Source organism: Augochlora pura, chromosome 1 (genome assembly GCF_028453695.1).
Source record: "Augochlora pura isolate Apur16 chromosome 1, APUR_v2.2.1, whole genome shotgun sequence".
NCBI classification, from domain to species: Eukaryota; Metazoa; Arthropoda; class Insecta; order Hymenoptera; family Halictidae; genus Augochlora; species Augochlora pura.
The window spans coordinates 5,781,239-5,795,611 of record NC_135772.1 but is presented as its reverse complement, the minus strand read 5'-3'; the positions used below and the strand labels follow the sequence as shown (position 1 = coordinate 5,795,611).

The 14,373-nt window shown below is 34.0% G+C and overlaps 1 protein-coding gene across 1 annotated transcript in view; it reads right to left on the bottom strand.

Annotated features, from left to right (window-relative positions):
- The window catches only part of LOC144478688 (uncharacterized), a 65,132-nt gene extending 52,010 nt beyond the window's left edge, over positions 1 to 13,122 (bottom strand). The window contains exon 1 of the mRNA XM_078197270.1: positions 12,706 to 13,122. Within this exon, the coding sequence (XP_078053396.1) occupies positions 12,706 to 12,769 (64 nt within the window). The 5' untranslated portion in view covers positions 12,770 to 13,122. The remainder of the gene's footprint in view (positions 1 to 12,705) is intronic.
- Positions 13,123 to 14,373: the final 1,251 nt, after the last annotated feature.

Genomic DNA, 14,373 nt, shown 5'->3' with positions numbered 1-14,373 from the left:
CAACCAAGAAGTTCCAAGTAATGCCTCCTTACTTGCGGATCAGTACGGGTCTTTCGAAACGTCGAGGTATTGGATGACGGTACCAAAGTATTAAATGGCGATGCCAAGGAACTCAGAGTGTGACTGCAGAGTTTTCAAGGGTGAATGAAAAATTGAATATCAACCAGGGAAAAGATCTGGAACATATTTCACCCCTTACACTTGAAGCTGTTTGAAACAAATGTGATGCTATAAATTATTGTTTCATTCATTTCTGCTATCAAGTAATAATCTTCTTTACTTTAAACCGTTATTTGATTGAAAAATATAACTATTTAGTTAGCATAATCCCAATAATAACCCCGATAGTAATTTAATAATTTCTTCGAAGAAAAATAGAATTTGTATTACTGTGTACCTTTATTTCCTGAGTACTTGAATATTGATAACAGGAGAACAAAATTATTTTCCGATTTAAAAGAGCATTCATACTTAGCAGAATATTACTAAACTCCTCCATCACCAGTGAGTGAAAGGAGAAGGGTAAACGCCCTGTTGCAAAACTCTGCCACAAACCCTTATTAAACTTCATTTTCGAATATATAACATGCTTTATGTTTCCAATATTACAGTGTTTTCTTACGTAATATCTGCAATTTGTACTAAAATAAACTTAATAAAGAGTATTCATATCTTTAGAAATAATAATGATGTTCATGTGCTAACTCTTATTTAGCCAGCACGTGTAATAGTTATATTTTGACGAACGTCTTGCATACGTAAGTTTTTGTCTTGACTTTTTAAGCAAAATATTCGAACTAATAAGAAGCTCGCGACTGAGATGTCGCAACTAAAACTACTAAAAACATTGTGCTATTCCTTTTATTGATATAATGTAACATCAGCGAAAGCCTAGGAGTATTGACGTCAATTCGTAAATCAATCCTACGGAATCTAAAATATTCGACTAATTTTTTTGAACTTAGTAGTTTAATACATCGTGTATTTACATAATTTCTGAAATGTTAATGTAAATGAGCATGCAAATACAAACTAAAAAGGAAAATAAATACGAAAAATGTGAACTTTCAGATTCATTGAAACAAAAATAAAAAAGCGACATAAATATACATTTTTCCTGTTAATAATTTTAATCATCTGAAAATAATACAAATTTACATACTTTTAATGGCTGCTGACTTATATGGTTTATTAATATGCGTACATCACTTCCAAAACTTGTCAAGCTTAACAACAAGATTCCAGAATATCTACTTTAACGCATCGATCCTTTTGCACGACTTTTACCCATTACCCTCAAGAACTATGTATCTGAATTTCCTTATTTTTTATTCTTTGAAGAAGAAAAAGTAACTCGAAAACATTCCGTGTTTCTGTTTTTATTTTCCTAGCTGACAATGAATTGTTCGCCCATACTACTATCTCAGACATTATATTATACGGTAGACCAATTTATTATACGGCACAACACGAGTAAAAAAAACATACTAAAGAAGCATTTCTTTCCGTTGCTATATGTGCCCATTTTTCTTCAATTTTTACTGCGCCAAATGGGAGCAGGCAACAAGGGACGATATTTGTCGCCGCCAAAAGAAACACGAGGGAGCTTGCTTAACCATCGGTTTCTTTAAGAAATGTTAAAAACATTGACAACAAGTCACTTATTGTTGATTTAGTATTGCGATGTATTGTATTAGTATTTCTATACTAGATCACTTAAATTTCATAATTGGACTGCGGATTTGATGCACTTACGATGGAAATGAGTAGACCAAAAATATAAAAAAAATAGAGACTCTTCAAGAATTTAAAAATAGTATTGTATGATTGTAGTTACGTTGTTATAAAAAAATGCCGCTTTCCCATAACGAGTATATTCATCATACGCAGCTAGAGGGTGAAAAATGAGAATTAACCAACTGTATGGAACTAGAACAATTATTGTACTGCTTCCGATAATAGCCAGCTAGTCTCTCGAAATGCTTAACATTGTAATTGGATCAGCATCCACATCGTGGTATTAAAACGAGCGCATTGCATGCTTGGAATAAGATTGGCAATGAACGGCTTCATTAGATTAATGAAATCTTATTATCATCGAGTTCATTCCGTGGCTTGCTATTCACCGAATTACACGAAATACCAAAGGTATTATTGTATCAAATTACAAACACCTCTGAATTCAGTGAAATAAATCAGAATTCCTACATTGGTAACATTTTATTTAAACGCTTTTTTTGTATAACCGTCTCACATCCATAAATTTTATCATTAGTTACAACACTCTACTCATTCACAGAAAATGTTCTATGGCCGAAATGTTCATTCATGAGTGATTAGCATTATTTTTATGCCAGTATAGGTAATTCGTTAACACTTCTAGTACTGACTAAAATATCAACTTGTTACACGTCATATCCCTATTATATTAATGTAATTGAAATTATATCAATCGTGCTTACGTTATATACGTTTATTTATATTATACAATAAAAATCAAGGCAAATTAAAGTTCTGAAATAAATATCACATATTAAACAGTACAGTCTAAACAGCGAACAATAAACAATGTTTATTACTCTGATGCGTAAAACTGCAATGAGTTAATCTACTGAATAAGATTACTGCTGGTCTCGAATAATGCAATCTAATCAGTTCACTAATTCGTCCACAAATACGAATGATCCACTTACTATATCGTCAGCGCGTACAAATATGATATTAAATTCGATAATGGTTCAATTTATTACATAATTTATCAATCCATTAGTGTACCAACGATTAATATTACGCGTAATCGCTTATCTGTTACATGGTACGAGTCATTTCGATAAGACAATGGAGGGATGTTAATACGGTCTTCATAGTACAATTCTCAGATAGGCTTATCTTGTTAAGATTCATTACGGACACAATTCAACATTTGTGTTACACAACTATAACATTGATATATTACCTGCAATCAACGGCACCGATTAATTCCATTACTATCTAAACAGGGGCAAATATCAATTTTAATATGATCTATCGAACATAAATTAGCGAGGACGCAAACTTGGAAACGCAACTACTGTGAATTATAATAAGCAATGTTGAATTGTTTCGTACCAATCCAACAATTTGCTTATTAATGAATGTGCATTATCGTCTACTGGATGCAGGCCAAAGAGAAACAACGCATTCGAGATTATTCGAATTAATCAAACTTTGACAATATTGTTTAATGTCATTGACGCAAAAAACGAATCCGTTGCCTTCCTTTGTGTTTACTGTTTTTTATTCAAAATAGTATAAAGACATTTCTTTGATTAATTTTAAATCTGGTTCAATCAGCTTTCAAAGGACTCATTTGTGAAACATTTGTTATAACGAATTTTTCGTTAACAACCTATAAAGACAAACATTTCGGAATAATATTTAAATGGAATGAATGTAGTCATCCACTAAAGGAAAATTAACCATGAAAATGTTAAAAAAAAACTGGACTAATTTATTTTCGAATGTATGACGTCCTACCACGGTAATACATACTTTTTACAAAAAATGCGAGTTATTGGTCACTATATGGATTATTCTATTGTGACTCACAACACTGTCTCGTTTACAGGAAATTTACAAATTGCATTAAGTAAAATAAATGGCATAAATGATTTTCGTACGTTATTCCCAATTTTTTGTGAATGTAAATTTCCTTTAAATGTTACTATCAAACCTGGGTTAAACTGTTACAACTAAGCAATACAAATATCTGGAACTGTGTTATTTATGTATTATATAAAATACTAGCTGGAATACTTAATTGAAATAAATATTTTTTCTCATACGTGAAGTGAAATACTTGAACATTATTTCAGGTCTCATGTTTTTCCTGATTACATATAGATTATAATATTTTGTTAAACCATAAAATGAAATTGTTAACATATCATTACAAATATACACAAGAAACTCATTATTGTACTTTAGAGGTCTGTTAACTTCACAAAATCGACAAATAGAACAAAAGATTTATCCCGATCTCCTTTGTTTCATTATTATCTTCATCACATTGTGTTTTTGAATGTATAACATTAAATAAATCTTTTTTAGCAACTTACAAAGACAGAAAATGTAGAACAGTATTTTTCAACAGTGAACGTCGAATAAACTGTAAATGTTCATTAGCAGCTCTCGAATATGAGAAATAGACGTGATACAGTCTATCAATCGATACGTGTATCAATTATACAGCGGAATAATACAGAAGCTGGCAGAGAGTCAAAAAGTGAGCGAGAGGGGGCCTGTGGTACGCTCAATTACAAATCAAACAGAACCATCACCAATGAGAACGCGAAAGTGCATTAGGTTAATGAAATCTGTTAATAACCCTCGGGTCGTAACGCTTCGTACACTGGCTATCTCAGTATCGTTTCAATATCAACTAGGACAAACTGGAATGTGTTGCTCTTTTATACGAGAAAAATATCCAAAATTCAAAAGAAAAGGCAATTTATCTGAAAGAAACCTGCATCGTCACGAAGCTAAACCGTTGAGTCTGCAAAAGTGATTACACAGTGAAATGAATCTTGCATTTCTGATTTTAATAAACCCTTAATCGGACTACTCTTACAATCTCTCTAAGAAATGTGTCAAGTTACTGTTTTCTTTATTTAATGAAGATTATCAAAGTATACAATGAATGTACTCTCCTATAAAATTGTAGCATTACGGCGGGTGCCTATTTTCCTGCCCAGTTTTATTATTAGTAGGAAAGCTTTAAATGCTTTTCTGTAACTGCAGTGTCAGCTTTAACTATATCCAAGCATACAACACAGTAAAAATAACAAATATAAAGAAGTGCTAAGAGTTTTAAAAAATTATGAGAGGTCCATATAAAATCTGCAAATATTTTAATGTTCGTAAGATTATAGCATCGGCAAAAGAAACATCTCATGTTAACTAGCACTGTCTCATAGAAATGCGCACCCAGAATATGACAGATCTAAGGATGCAACGGTCGAATTCTCTATGAAAAGGAAAATCGTAGCAAATAATCCAATGTAATTAAAATCGATGGCCCCATTAATCAAATACTGTAACGGCTGGCGTTGTTCGGGTCAGAGACAATATATCTAGCATGCAGCCGATGTCCGTTATCTCCATCGCGATAGACAAAACAACGACGATAACGCTGTCATCGCGCGTTGTCACTCCTGCATCAGCCGCATACTTCGAAACGTGTTGCTGACATGCATTTAACGCGTTCACTGCCACGACAGTCACTGATAATCAACACTGCAAAGCTGTTTAAAAACGATTACAGCTTAAATGACCATAATATTATACGCTGTTTTCGAATTAATTTCTCGTTAGTTATTTGCTGTATTAACTACAGAGCGTCATACATTATCATAATCTTAGATTTACTATTATTTTATGCATTAAAAAATTGTCTGCGTTAGTTGCAAGCAATAGGCACTAAATAGTGAGTCCATTCTTTCTTTGATCACTTTAATAGATTCAAAATAAGGCGTTGACATTTTTTTGAATCTTTCTTCTATTTTCAACTGCAACCAGCCAACTTTTCTAAAATTCAAAGTAAAAGAAAAGAACTGCGAATTTGACACATTTACATATTATTTTCAATTCACTAAAATGTTTGTTGGAATCAATAAAGAATTTTTGTTTCGCATAAAGATCAATAACCTGGTAATAAAAGAATGGTTTAAATTTAAATACGTGACAAATGTGCGTAACGAAACTAATATGATATTATAGAGCAAGAAGTTATGTGTCTTTAATAGAAACGTGGCGTCTATCATTTTGATGTGAAAAGTACAAAACGTACGCAATAACCGGCGACAATATTGCAAATAACGCATGAATATGAATTTATCGGGCAAATTTCGACCTGTCGACCTGCAACAGACCGTTACGCGTTCGCTTTTTCGAAAAACAGAAACGAGTCGTATAGCTCGTTTATACTGCTGACGTTGAATACGAGCCATCGATGAGGTGCTTCGTGAAATGATACAGTTAACAGGTTCCTCGCTTTTAATTAAAGCTCGTGCCTTTAATCGCAATTTTAACGTATGTCGTGTACGCAGTACATAACGATCGCAACCGGGTCATTCCTCTTTCTAAAAATTTCATCAAACTTCTTGCAACTGTAAACTACTTTCCATTTCTCTTGTAGTGTAATGGCAATGAACGTGGATTTTCATGAATGCAACACATTCTTTCCATTTATAATTAAATTGCGCCTCTTATACATTTATAGCGTTATTGATTGTTTCAAACACATCGCAGAAAAATGATGAACAAAATTTCTGTTCGTTAGAGAGCGGCAGTAATATCTAATAACCCGGATTCACAGTCTGGTCAGGATAATATATGCGTCTGTAAAACATGGAAGTACGTCATTTCAGGAAAGTCATAAAGTACCTGAATATAATGGTACGCGTTATAATTTTAAATAATGATACGAATAATATTCGTTTCATTATCTTTATGTAAAATACGAAATAGTGTTAGTCACACGTGCTGTCAAGCTCGGTAGCAGTTGTATTAATTATCTGATAAACAAGGAAGCCGATATACATAAAAATCCAATATTGGCCAAAAGAATATATATCATCGTGTTAAAAAAAGACGTGTTTTCAAATCTAATTTTTATCATACTCTATAAGAGAACGAAACATATGTACAGCGGTACATATAATTATACACTCAAAATAACTTCGCATTTTTAGAAATATTTTTAAAAACTTAGGAAGACTCATATTTATATATTTCTATATTAGAGATAATAGAAAATAGGAATATATAAATATATGACATTTTTTTAAGTTTTCCTTTAAATATCAGCAACAATGTAAAAGTTACTTTGAGTCTATAATTATGCACACCACTACTGTTGCATTTATAAGTCCAATGCAATGAAACTTGCTGTATTGTTTGCTTCCTTGCGGAACTAATTCTATGCTATGTACTACTACTTCGTTCGGCCAGTAAAGAATATGAAAACATGCGACCCAGTACTCTAACATTCGAAAAACCATGTTGTCGCCACAGCGATATCTTCGCAGTGATGGTAATTTATTATTTATCGACAGTAAAATGACCGACATTTGAGCGAATCGTCTCGTCGTTCTTGGCTTCATTCGACGACATTTCTAAGAGGCATGACCCTGCCAACGTGCGACCCTGCTTCTCCCGTGCCAAAATTTTCCTGGTCGCACGATTTCCCTCCCAAACAGTCACATTACGTTCAAAAGCTCGAGTTAATTATAAATCTGGAGTTCGACTACAAATGCTAAACTACACATTTATGTTCATATAATCCTGGTAACTCAATTACTGATTCGTAGTCGATTTATGTTCACCTTGGAACTAAATTGATTGTAAAATGGTTGCGAGAAATACTTTTGTATTAACATAAATTTAACTTTATTTTTTCTAATTATTTCGATATTGCTTAGCATTTCATGCTGCATTTGGAATAAGTAGAGTGACGTTTAGCGTTGTTATCCTGTATACAATGTACATAATGTACAAATAGCACCTAAACCAACTAATCCATATCTATTAAAAACGATAAGAGTGCAAAAATTAACTCGATAGCATTTAGACACTTTTATAAATAATAAATAAGATTACACGTAATAGTTGCATTATTTCACTGCTTCGAACTTAACAATCGATTTCATTAAAATTTTCACCTTCGAGTAGCGGATTTAATATTCCAAGAAGTCTAATATTTTCGGTCGAAAATAATTGTTAGATTAACAGTTTACGTCACAACAATTTTCGCTAAATAAAACAATATGAGAATCAATCTGATATTGTCGGCAGTAGAAGTAAAAAAAAAGATACGAGTTTCCATAAGAAACTATGAAAAATAAAAACTCGGTTAGTCGTTCGTTTAGGAAAAAGAACTTCAAAACAACAATTATATGCGTTTGTCAGTTGAAATACACGAACGGAACAGACGCGAATCGAAGCAACAACAACAGAATCGATATTCGTCTCCGTTGATATATCGAATAAAGTGTGATGTTGCAGAGAATTCTCGATGAAAGTTGATTTTTAAATCAACTAAATCCAAACGAAGAGAAAAGTTCGATCGAATGTTAAAAATCAGCTGCTGCGGGCTAATTAATACTGAACAATCTTAAGGAACGACGAAAATTTTCGATAACTCGAAAGATTCGAGCACACGTCAAAAGTACAGAGTAAGATTTGTCGGATGGAACACGAAAGACGCATCCAGTACATTGACCTATCCCAATATTTCCCTTAATGAACGGTTTGCTGCGGAACCCTCTTAACATGATTAAATTCTGCTTACTTTGCTTTATCCCTGCTTGTCTAGGACCAAAGGAATTCCGGTTTCGCCTGTTGGCAAAATTTTACTGCTCTTTAATATAGTTTACCGTCGTCTTTCCTTTAAATGGACCATGGAACTTCACGGAAATGGAACTACAATTTGTTGTACGGAAAAAGAGTTCCTTGATAGAAGGATATGATTGAATCGGTGCAACGAAATAGCAAAGAGTACTGCGGATTGAAGGCGACCAAAGACGAAAATCATTTCGCTGGAAAACTGTTTATTTAGGAAGAAGAAGGCTCTTCTTTCTTTTTAGTTCAAATTCGTTCTATCTATCTACAAGATTATTTTCTGGAATGCATGATATAACGCTACGTCCATTTTGACGTATTGGTACACGTGTACCATTTCTAAGAATTTTAATAGAACAGTTATAAAATCAATACCTTCCAATGTAAAGATAACAAATTGTTTCAACTCTGATTTTATGCAGCATTGTTTCTATATTTGTTTATAATTTTAATTGCAATATGTGACATACCATTGTAATCTCAATATTTAAATGTCATTTGAAGAAATATACTATAATAAATAATATTAATATAATATGCTCCACTACGTAATGTAAACTTAATCTACAATATTATAATAGGTAATTTTAAAAGTAATATGCTATATAATGCATAATGTTAAAACAAAAAGTTCTCATTTTCTTTAGTCGTTCAACAACTTTTGCTACCTCAGTATTACTTTATCATAATCATGGTTAACAAAATCATATCCTTCAAATTGTTTCAGTTTTGAACTGATTCATGTTTCACTTAAATACTTTTGCAAAGGCAAAAGTTCGTTAGCGAACATTGGCTTGCAAAACATGCATCAGTACAGTTGTTGCTTATAGTCGTCGCTAAAAGTGATGTTTTATGGCATTAAATGGTTAACAAAAGCCAAAAAAATATTGATGATAAAGTGACATACTATTTCCAAGTAAAATAAATGATTGCAAAATGCACAGTGTTTAATACGTGTACAACTATTTTCTTAATTTCCATTACCATTGGAGAAAATTGTATAGAAAATAAACTACACAACTTATACGTAGATAATTTTATAAAATGATTCTCTGTCGATGAACAAACGATGGATCTTTTTGCTAAAAATATAATACAGTACTATTTTAGAACATTCATAATTTCATTTCCTCTTTCCACATATTTTTTAAAATACTCCTTCTAGATACATTATTTTTCCTCTATGTAAACCTTAATCAAAACTTGAATGAATTGTCAGAGAATACACAATTAGTCCAAGTGTCTAAATGTTAAATTAATTTTGCTATAAAATCTGTTGCTTATTACCAAAAACCTTGCCAACCACCAAAGATCTAAAGACGCCTTAATATTTTAGCTACACATTATCTCGTGTAATACAATGGTAGGGATGTCCATCAAGTTCTAGACAATGGAAGATTTACAGAAGCGAGTTCGTGGAATCTTAAAAACCGAAAAGTTGATGCGCAAGGTCACCGTAAGGACAACCGTAATCACAATAGACGACGTGGCTCGGAAAAACGACGAGGAGCCTAGTTACAGAATCGAGTGCGAATGTGTATCGCGTGATAATACTATTTGAAATTCCACGGATAGCGATACCTAGCGGAAGAGAAAAAAGACGGATGTCTGGACATCCGTCTAGCTTGGCTGCAACGCGTGCTTCGTATATGGTCGGTTACCAAAAGGCAAACTTAAACTTTGCGGAATGCGATATAAGAAACCGGCTCCGCTCGCAAGGAAACGACCAACAACGAAAAAGACTCCGAAGATGTTTTTAAAGCATGAACGTAACCATCCTCGTCACCAATTCAAGAGAATCCTTGATGTGCTATTTCGTTCGCGACGCGACGCTCCGCGCTTGCCGATAGTCACAGAACCGCGACTGATTAGCGCAGTTCAGCGCAGTTAACCTTTCGTGATCCAATTTACGTCTGTTTTTCTCTAACATTTGTGTCAAGTGGTCCACGTAAACGGTGACCGCAAACACTATTTTAGCGCTAGCTTCAAGCTTTGAATAGGAAGTATACTGTCAAACTTGCTGCAATACTTATAAGGTACAGCTAATTAAAATCGTTCAGCACGTTTCGGAGGATCGTAAAGTGAAAGCTTCAATTTTCAAATCTATAGTAAATTCAGTTGTGGGAAGAGTTTTTCAATATTTTTTAACAAATTTCATTTACAACATTTCGAAGAGAAAGTGTATCTTTAATTTCCCATTCGATATAACATTATTGTACTCTTAGAGCTTGAAATAGTATGGATTTATTACTTATTGAAATTTTTACAGTTCACATATTAACAATTTTTCAAAAGTCGTAAATTCAGATATGTAAGGAAAATTTTATAGGTACTTTTTGGAAATAAACGAAGGTCAAATTCAAACTCACAATAAGTCCTTTAACGTGAGAGAATTATTTTGCGTTATTATTCCATACAGCAGGTGAGAATAAAAACTTCATCAACTTCATTCATTCATTATAATCAACAATGAAAATTTTATATGAAAAAATTGTGCAAAAATTAATATATGATCGGAAGATCTAAAACTTAAAACTAAACCATAAATAGCTTTGATAAATATTTACTGGAACGATGAGAGAATATTGTGTCATCACTTACAAGGTCTACAAATAAGAAATGATCCGAGTATTAATTATCTATGATAGTATTTAAGAGTGGGTAAAAGGCATCATCTATGTCATGTGCTACAGAATTTTCAATCGAGTCAGAATTGTGGAAGTTCTTTATATGTCTGTATAACTGTATAACTTATATTTTCTGATAATAACTATTTTCAAGCAATATCAAACTGCATTGTATGTATAAATTTTTAAATATATTTTCCTTAAAGAACTAAATAAAAGGTAAAGTATATGCTGATCCATTATATTAGAAAATTAAATTATTTGTTATTATTATTATTTATCTTCTAATTTCATTTTTAAATCTACATTAACTACAACTACATGAAAATCAGCCGTTTAATCTAAAAAAAAAGGAGAAAATTGGAAACATTTAAGAGGAATTCGAAAACACATTCTAACATTAAAAATTTTCGCAGCATGGATTTATTCGCTTACCAATACGTTTACACGTTTTTTTTTGCCATGAATAACTCGGAAAAATCAATTTTTCAAATTGTCTTGACGGAACGCGAAATATCAGTTTTCTCTACAATAAAATCAATAAGATTTTCTTTGAAATTGAACGTCACTAACACGCTACGTTCCGCGAAAAACGCCTGACAATTGAATTGTTCAGTACATTCCAAAGCCCGGGTCAGTCCCATCGCTATACGTTGGCAAGGTAAGGCCAGGCGCACGCCCATCCGCTCGACCAATCAGCGGCTGCGACGTCATCTCGTACGATGTAACGGAGAGACTCACCCACGTGGTAAGCATCGCGCTATTTTAGTATCTCGCCACGAGAAAATCTGCCGACCGCATGCACCTTGTCTCGAACGACTATTTTAGAATTTCGTGACGATCAATTGCTTCTTGATTAAAAGCAATTAATTGTATAAACTGTTTGCACCTTTTTCGACATTTATCTTCCCCTTCTTTTCCCCGAACATCGTTATGACAAATTCGTTTCGCAAATCCAATGATGATAATAAACGAGTGCATCGTGATGGCGCGCGGCAACATATGGCATGGGACCGATTACAATTCGCAGCGATCGCATCTAGTACATTGCTTAATTGATCAATTAAACGGCAGATTTGAAACATTCATAACACTGCTTACGTTTGTTCTTTTCGAATTTTCGCATCAATATTATCGGATGAGGAAATAACGGTTGGAAGACGTATACCGATATAACGTAACCGTTGACGTAAGTAACGCGATAATCATCCGTTGTCGAAACTCTTAAACTGGACTACTGTTTACGCAATTAATAAAGTCGGTCGAGAAATACGTCCGTATCGCTGAATGAAAACAAGGACAAGCAGATGTTGTGCTCATCTATGTAAAAGTGTGTAGGTCAGTTAGGCATTAATCCAGCGAGACGTGACAGTAAATAAACAGACTGAATTGAGGAAATACGTTATAAGTACATCGCTCGGCTAAACGGCCTGTGAAAAACTCAATTGCAAAACACATCCGGAGTGAACCGAAAACCTGCTAAAGATAGAACACGGATAGAACGCTGGTACCAATGCATCGCGGACACTTCGGTCGGTGCATTGGAAAACCGGTAGCTGCCGAACCTCTTCAAATTGCACGTAATTTAATCTTTCTCGCATTTTATCTGTCACACTCAGTTTCATTCATTGCATACGTCCTTCAATTATCTAGCCAAATCGCGGGTTTGAGAATAGAATAAAGGAACAAAATTACTCACGAGAATAGAATGCAGTCACGAGCAGAGCAAGCCAAGACAGTTGTCTCTCCACGAGATTTCTCATCTCTGGGTACTGTCAGCGTCTTTCACAGGTTCCTCCCGAAACGCAGCGGCAAACGCGAAAAGTTCACGCACTGGAAATCGGTTGTCGTCCGGAATGCGAACGTTCCTCGTTCGGCGATCGCAACCGTTCTCCTCGAAGGGAACGTAGAAAGCAATGAGAGAGAACGCGTCACACGCACGCTTTTCTGCACGCTCTTGGAGTTTCGAACTAACGACCAGTCAACGTACTCGTATAACACGTGATCCGTACGACGCGACCGGCTGTGCACGACTGACTCATGGGAATGCGTTTTGGCGGTACGAAGCTTTAAAGGTGTGCGCAAACTGCGCACGCGCCGATCGCATCACGCCACCGAACCCGTTTGGTGGGGGCGCCATTAGTTCTTTCTCTTTCTGCCTTTTCACCTGTACATCTCCGGTATTTTCTCTGTTACGCCGCTGCTTTACACTTTACAAAACCACGCTGGCGCCGCTGTCATTACGGCTTTCGTTCAGGCAACGTGTAAGATCATTAATTGAAAGTCTTCGCGAAACAACGACAGCAGCCGTGATCTCGTGTTCCCTACTGAACAGATTTTAATTAAGAAGGGGGCTTTCGTTGTCAGCGAACAATACGGGCAGATAATTAACAGATTTTGATGGAATCCAGATACGGCTGATTATCGTATCATGCAACAGAAATTTAACCCCTTACCTCGATGCTCGGCCCCCACATTGCCAACACGGTTGACGAAGTGGCAGTCAAAAAATCCTGATCCGACTAACGAGTAACCTTTAACGATAAATAAAATTTATTGTTAATCCATTGTGGCTTTAAATAAAATACACAGTGAAAACAAAAATGTAACGATAAATTAATAGATTAAAAATGTAGTTTATATCACTGAGAGTTACATGCATGCTGAAAAATTCAGCTTGAATGAAACAGTTAAGAGATATGAGTTTTTAAAATTTTTTGTGTCATTCCAGCTAATTGAAATGTTTAAAAAAACAACTTTTAATAGCACAATGTATATTGCCGAAAAAGTGTGACCTACTTATGTCAAAAATGAATGTGAACCAATCTCTCATCTTGTCTGAATCATTCATCCGTGATGTAAATGGTCGATTCTGTAATGTAAATAAATCTAACATTTAGTGAACAGTAGTTTTATTGGATAATTTGCTGCAATTAATTTCTACTTTGTTTCTGTTGTTTCAATTATGGAAATACGTTAAGTATTTGACGAAAAGCATGCATTGAATATTTAATCAAGTAGAGTGCTATGGAAATCTGCAAATAAGTTACATGGGTTTTACACTGTTTAATTTAATCATAAATTAGTTTATTATCACATATTTGGGGTTATTACTATTATTAATATTATTACCTTGTGTAATCCGGTATTTTCATGTAAATCGCATTCAACGGAATTAATTAAATAAGTAATATTCCAAGCGGTTTATCAGAATAATAATTCTCTGTTTCTCTTTGCTTTGTTTAAATTAAATTTGTTGCTCTGCAAAATTCAAGCATATTTATTAGTTCTTTTTAAAGACAGGACTCTCTTGCATTTTTCAAATTACGTTGTCAGTAGTTCAAAGTATTGCGTCATTAGTTTTTAG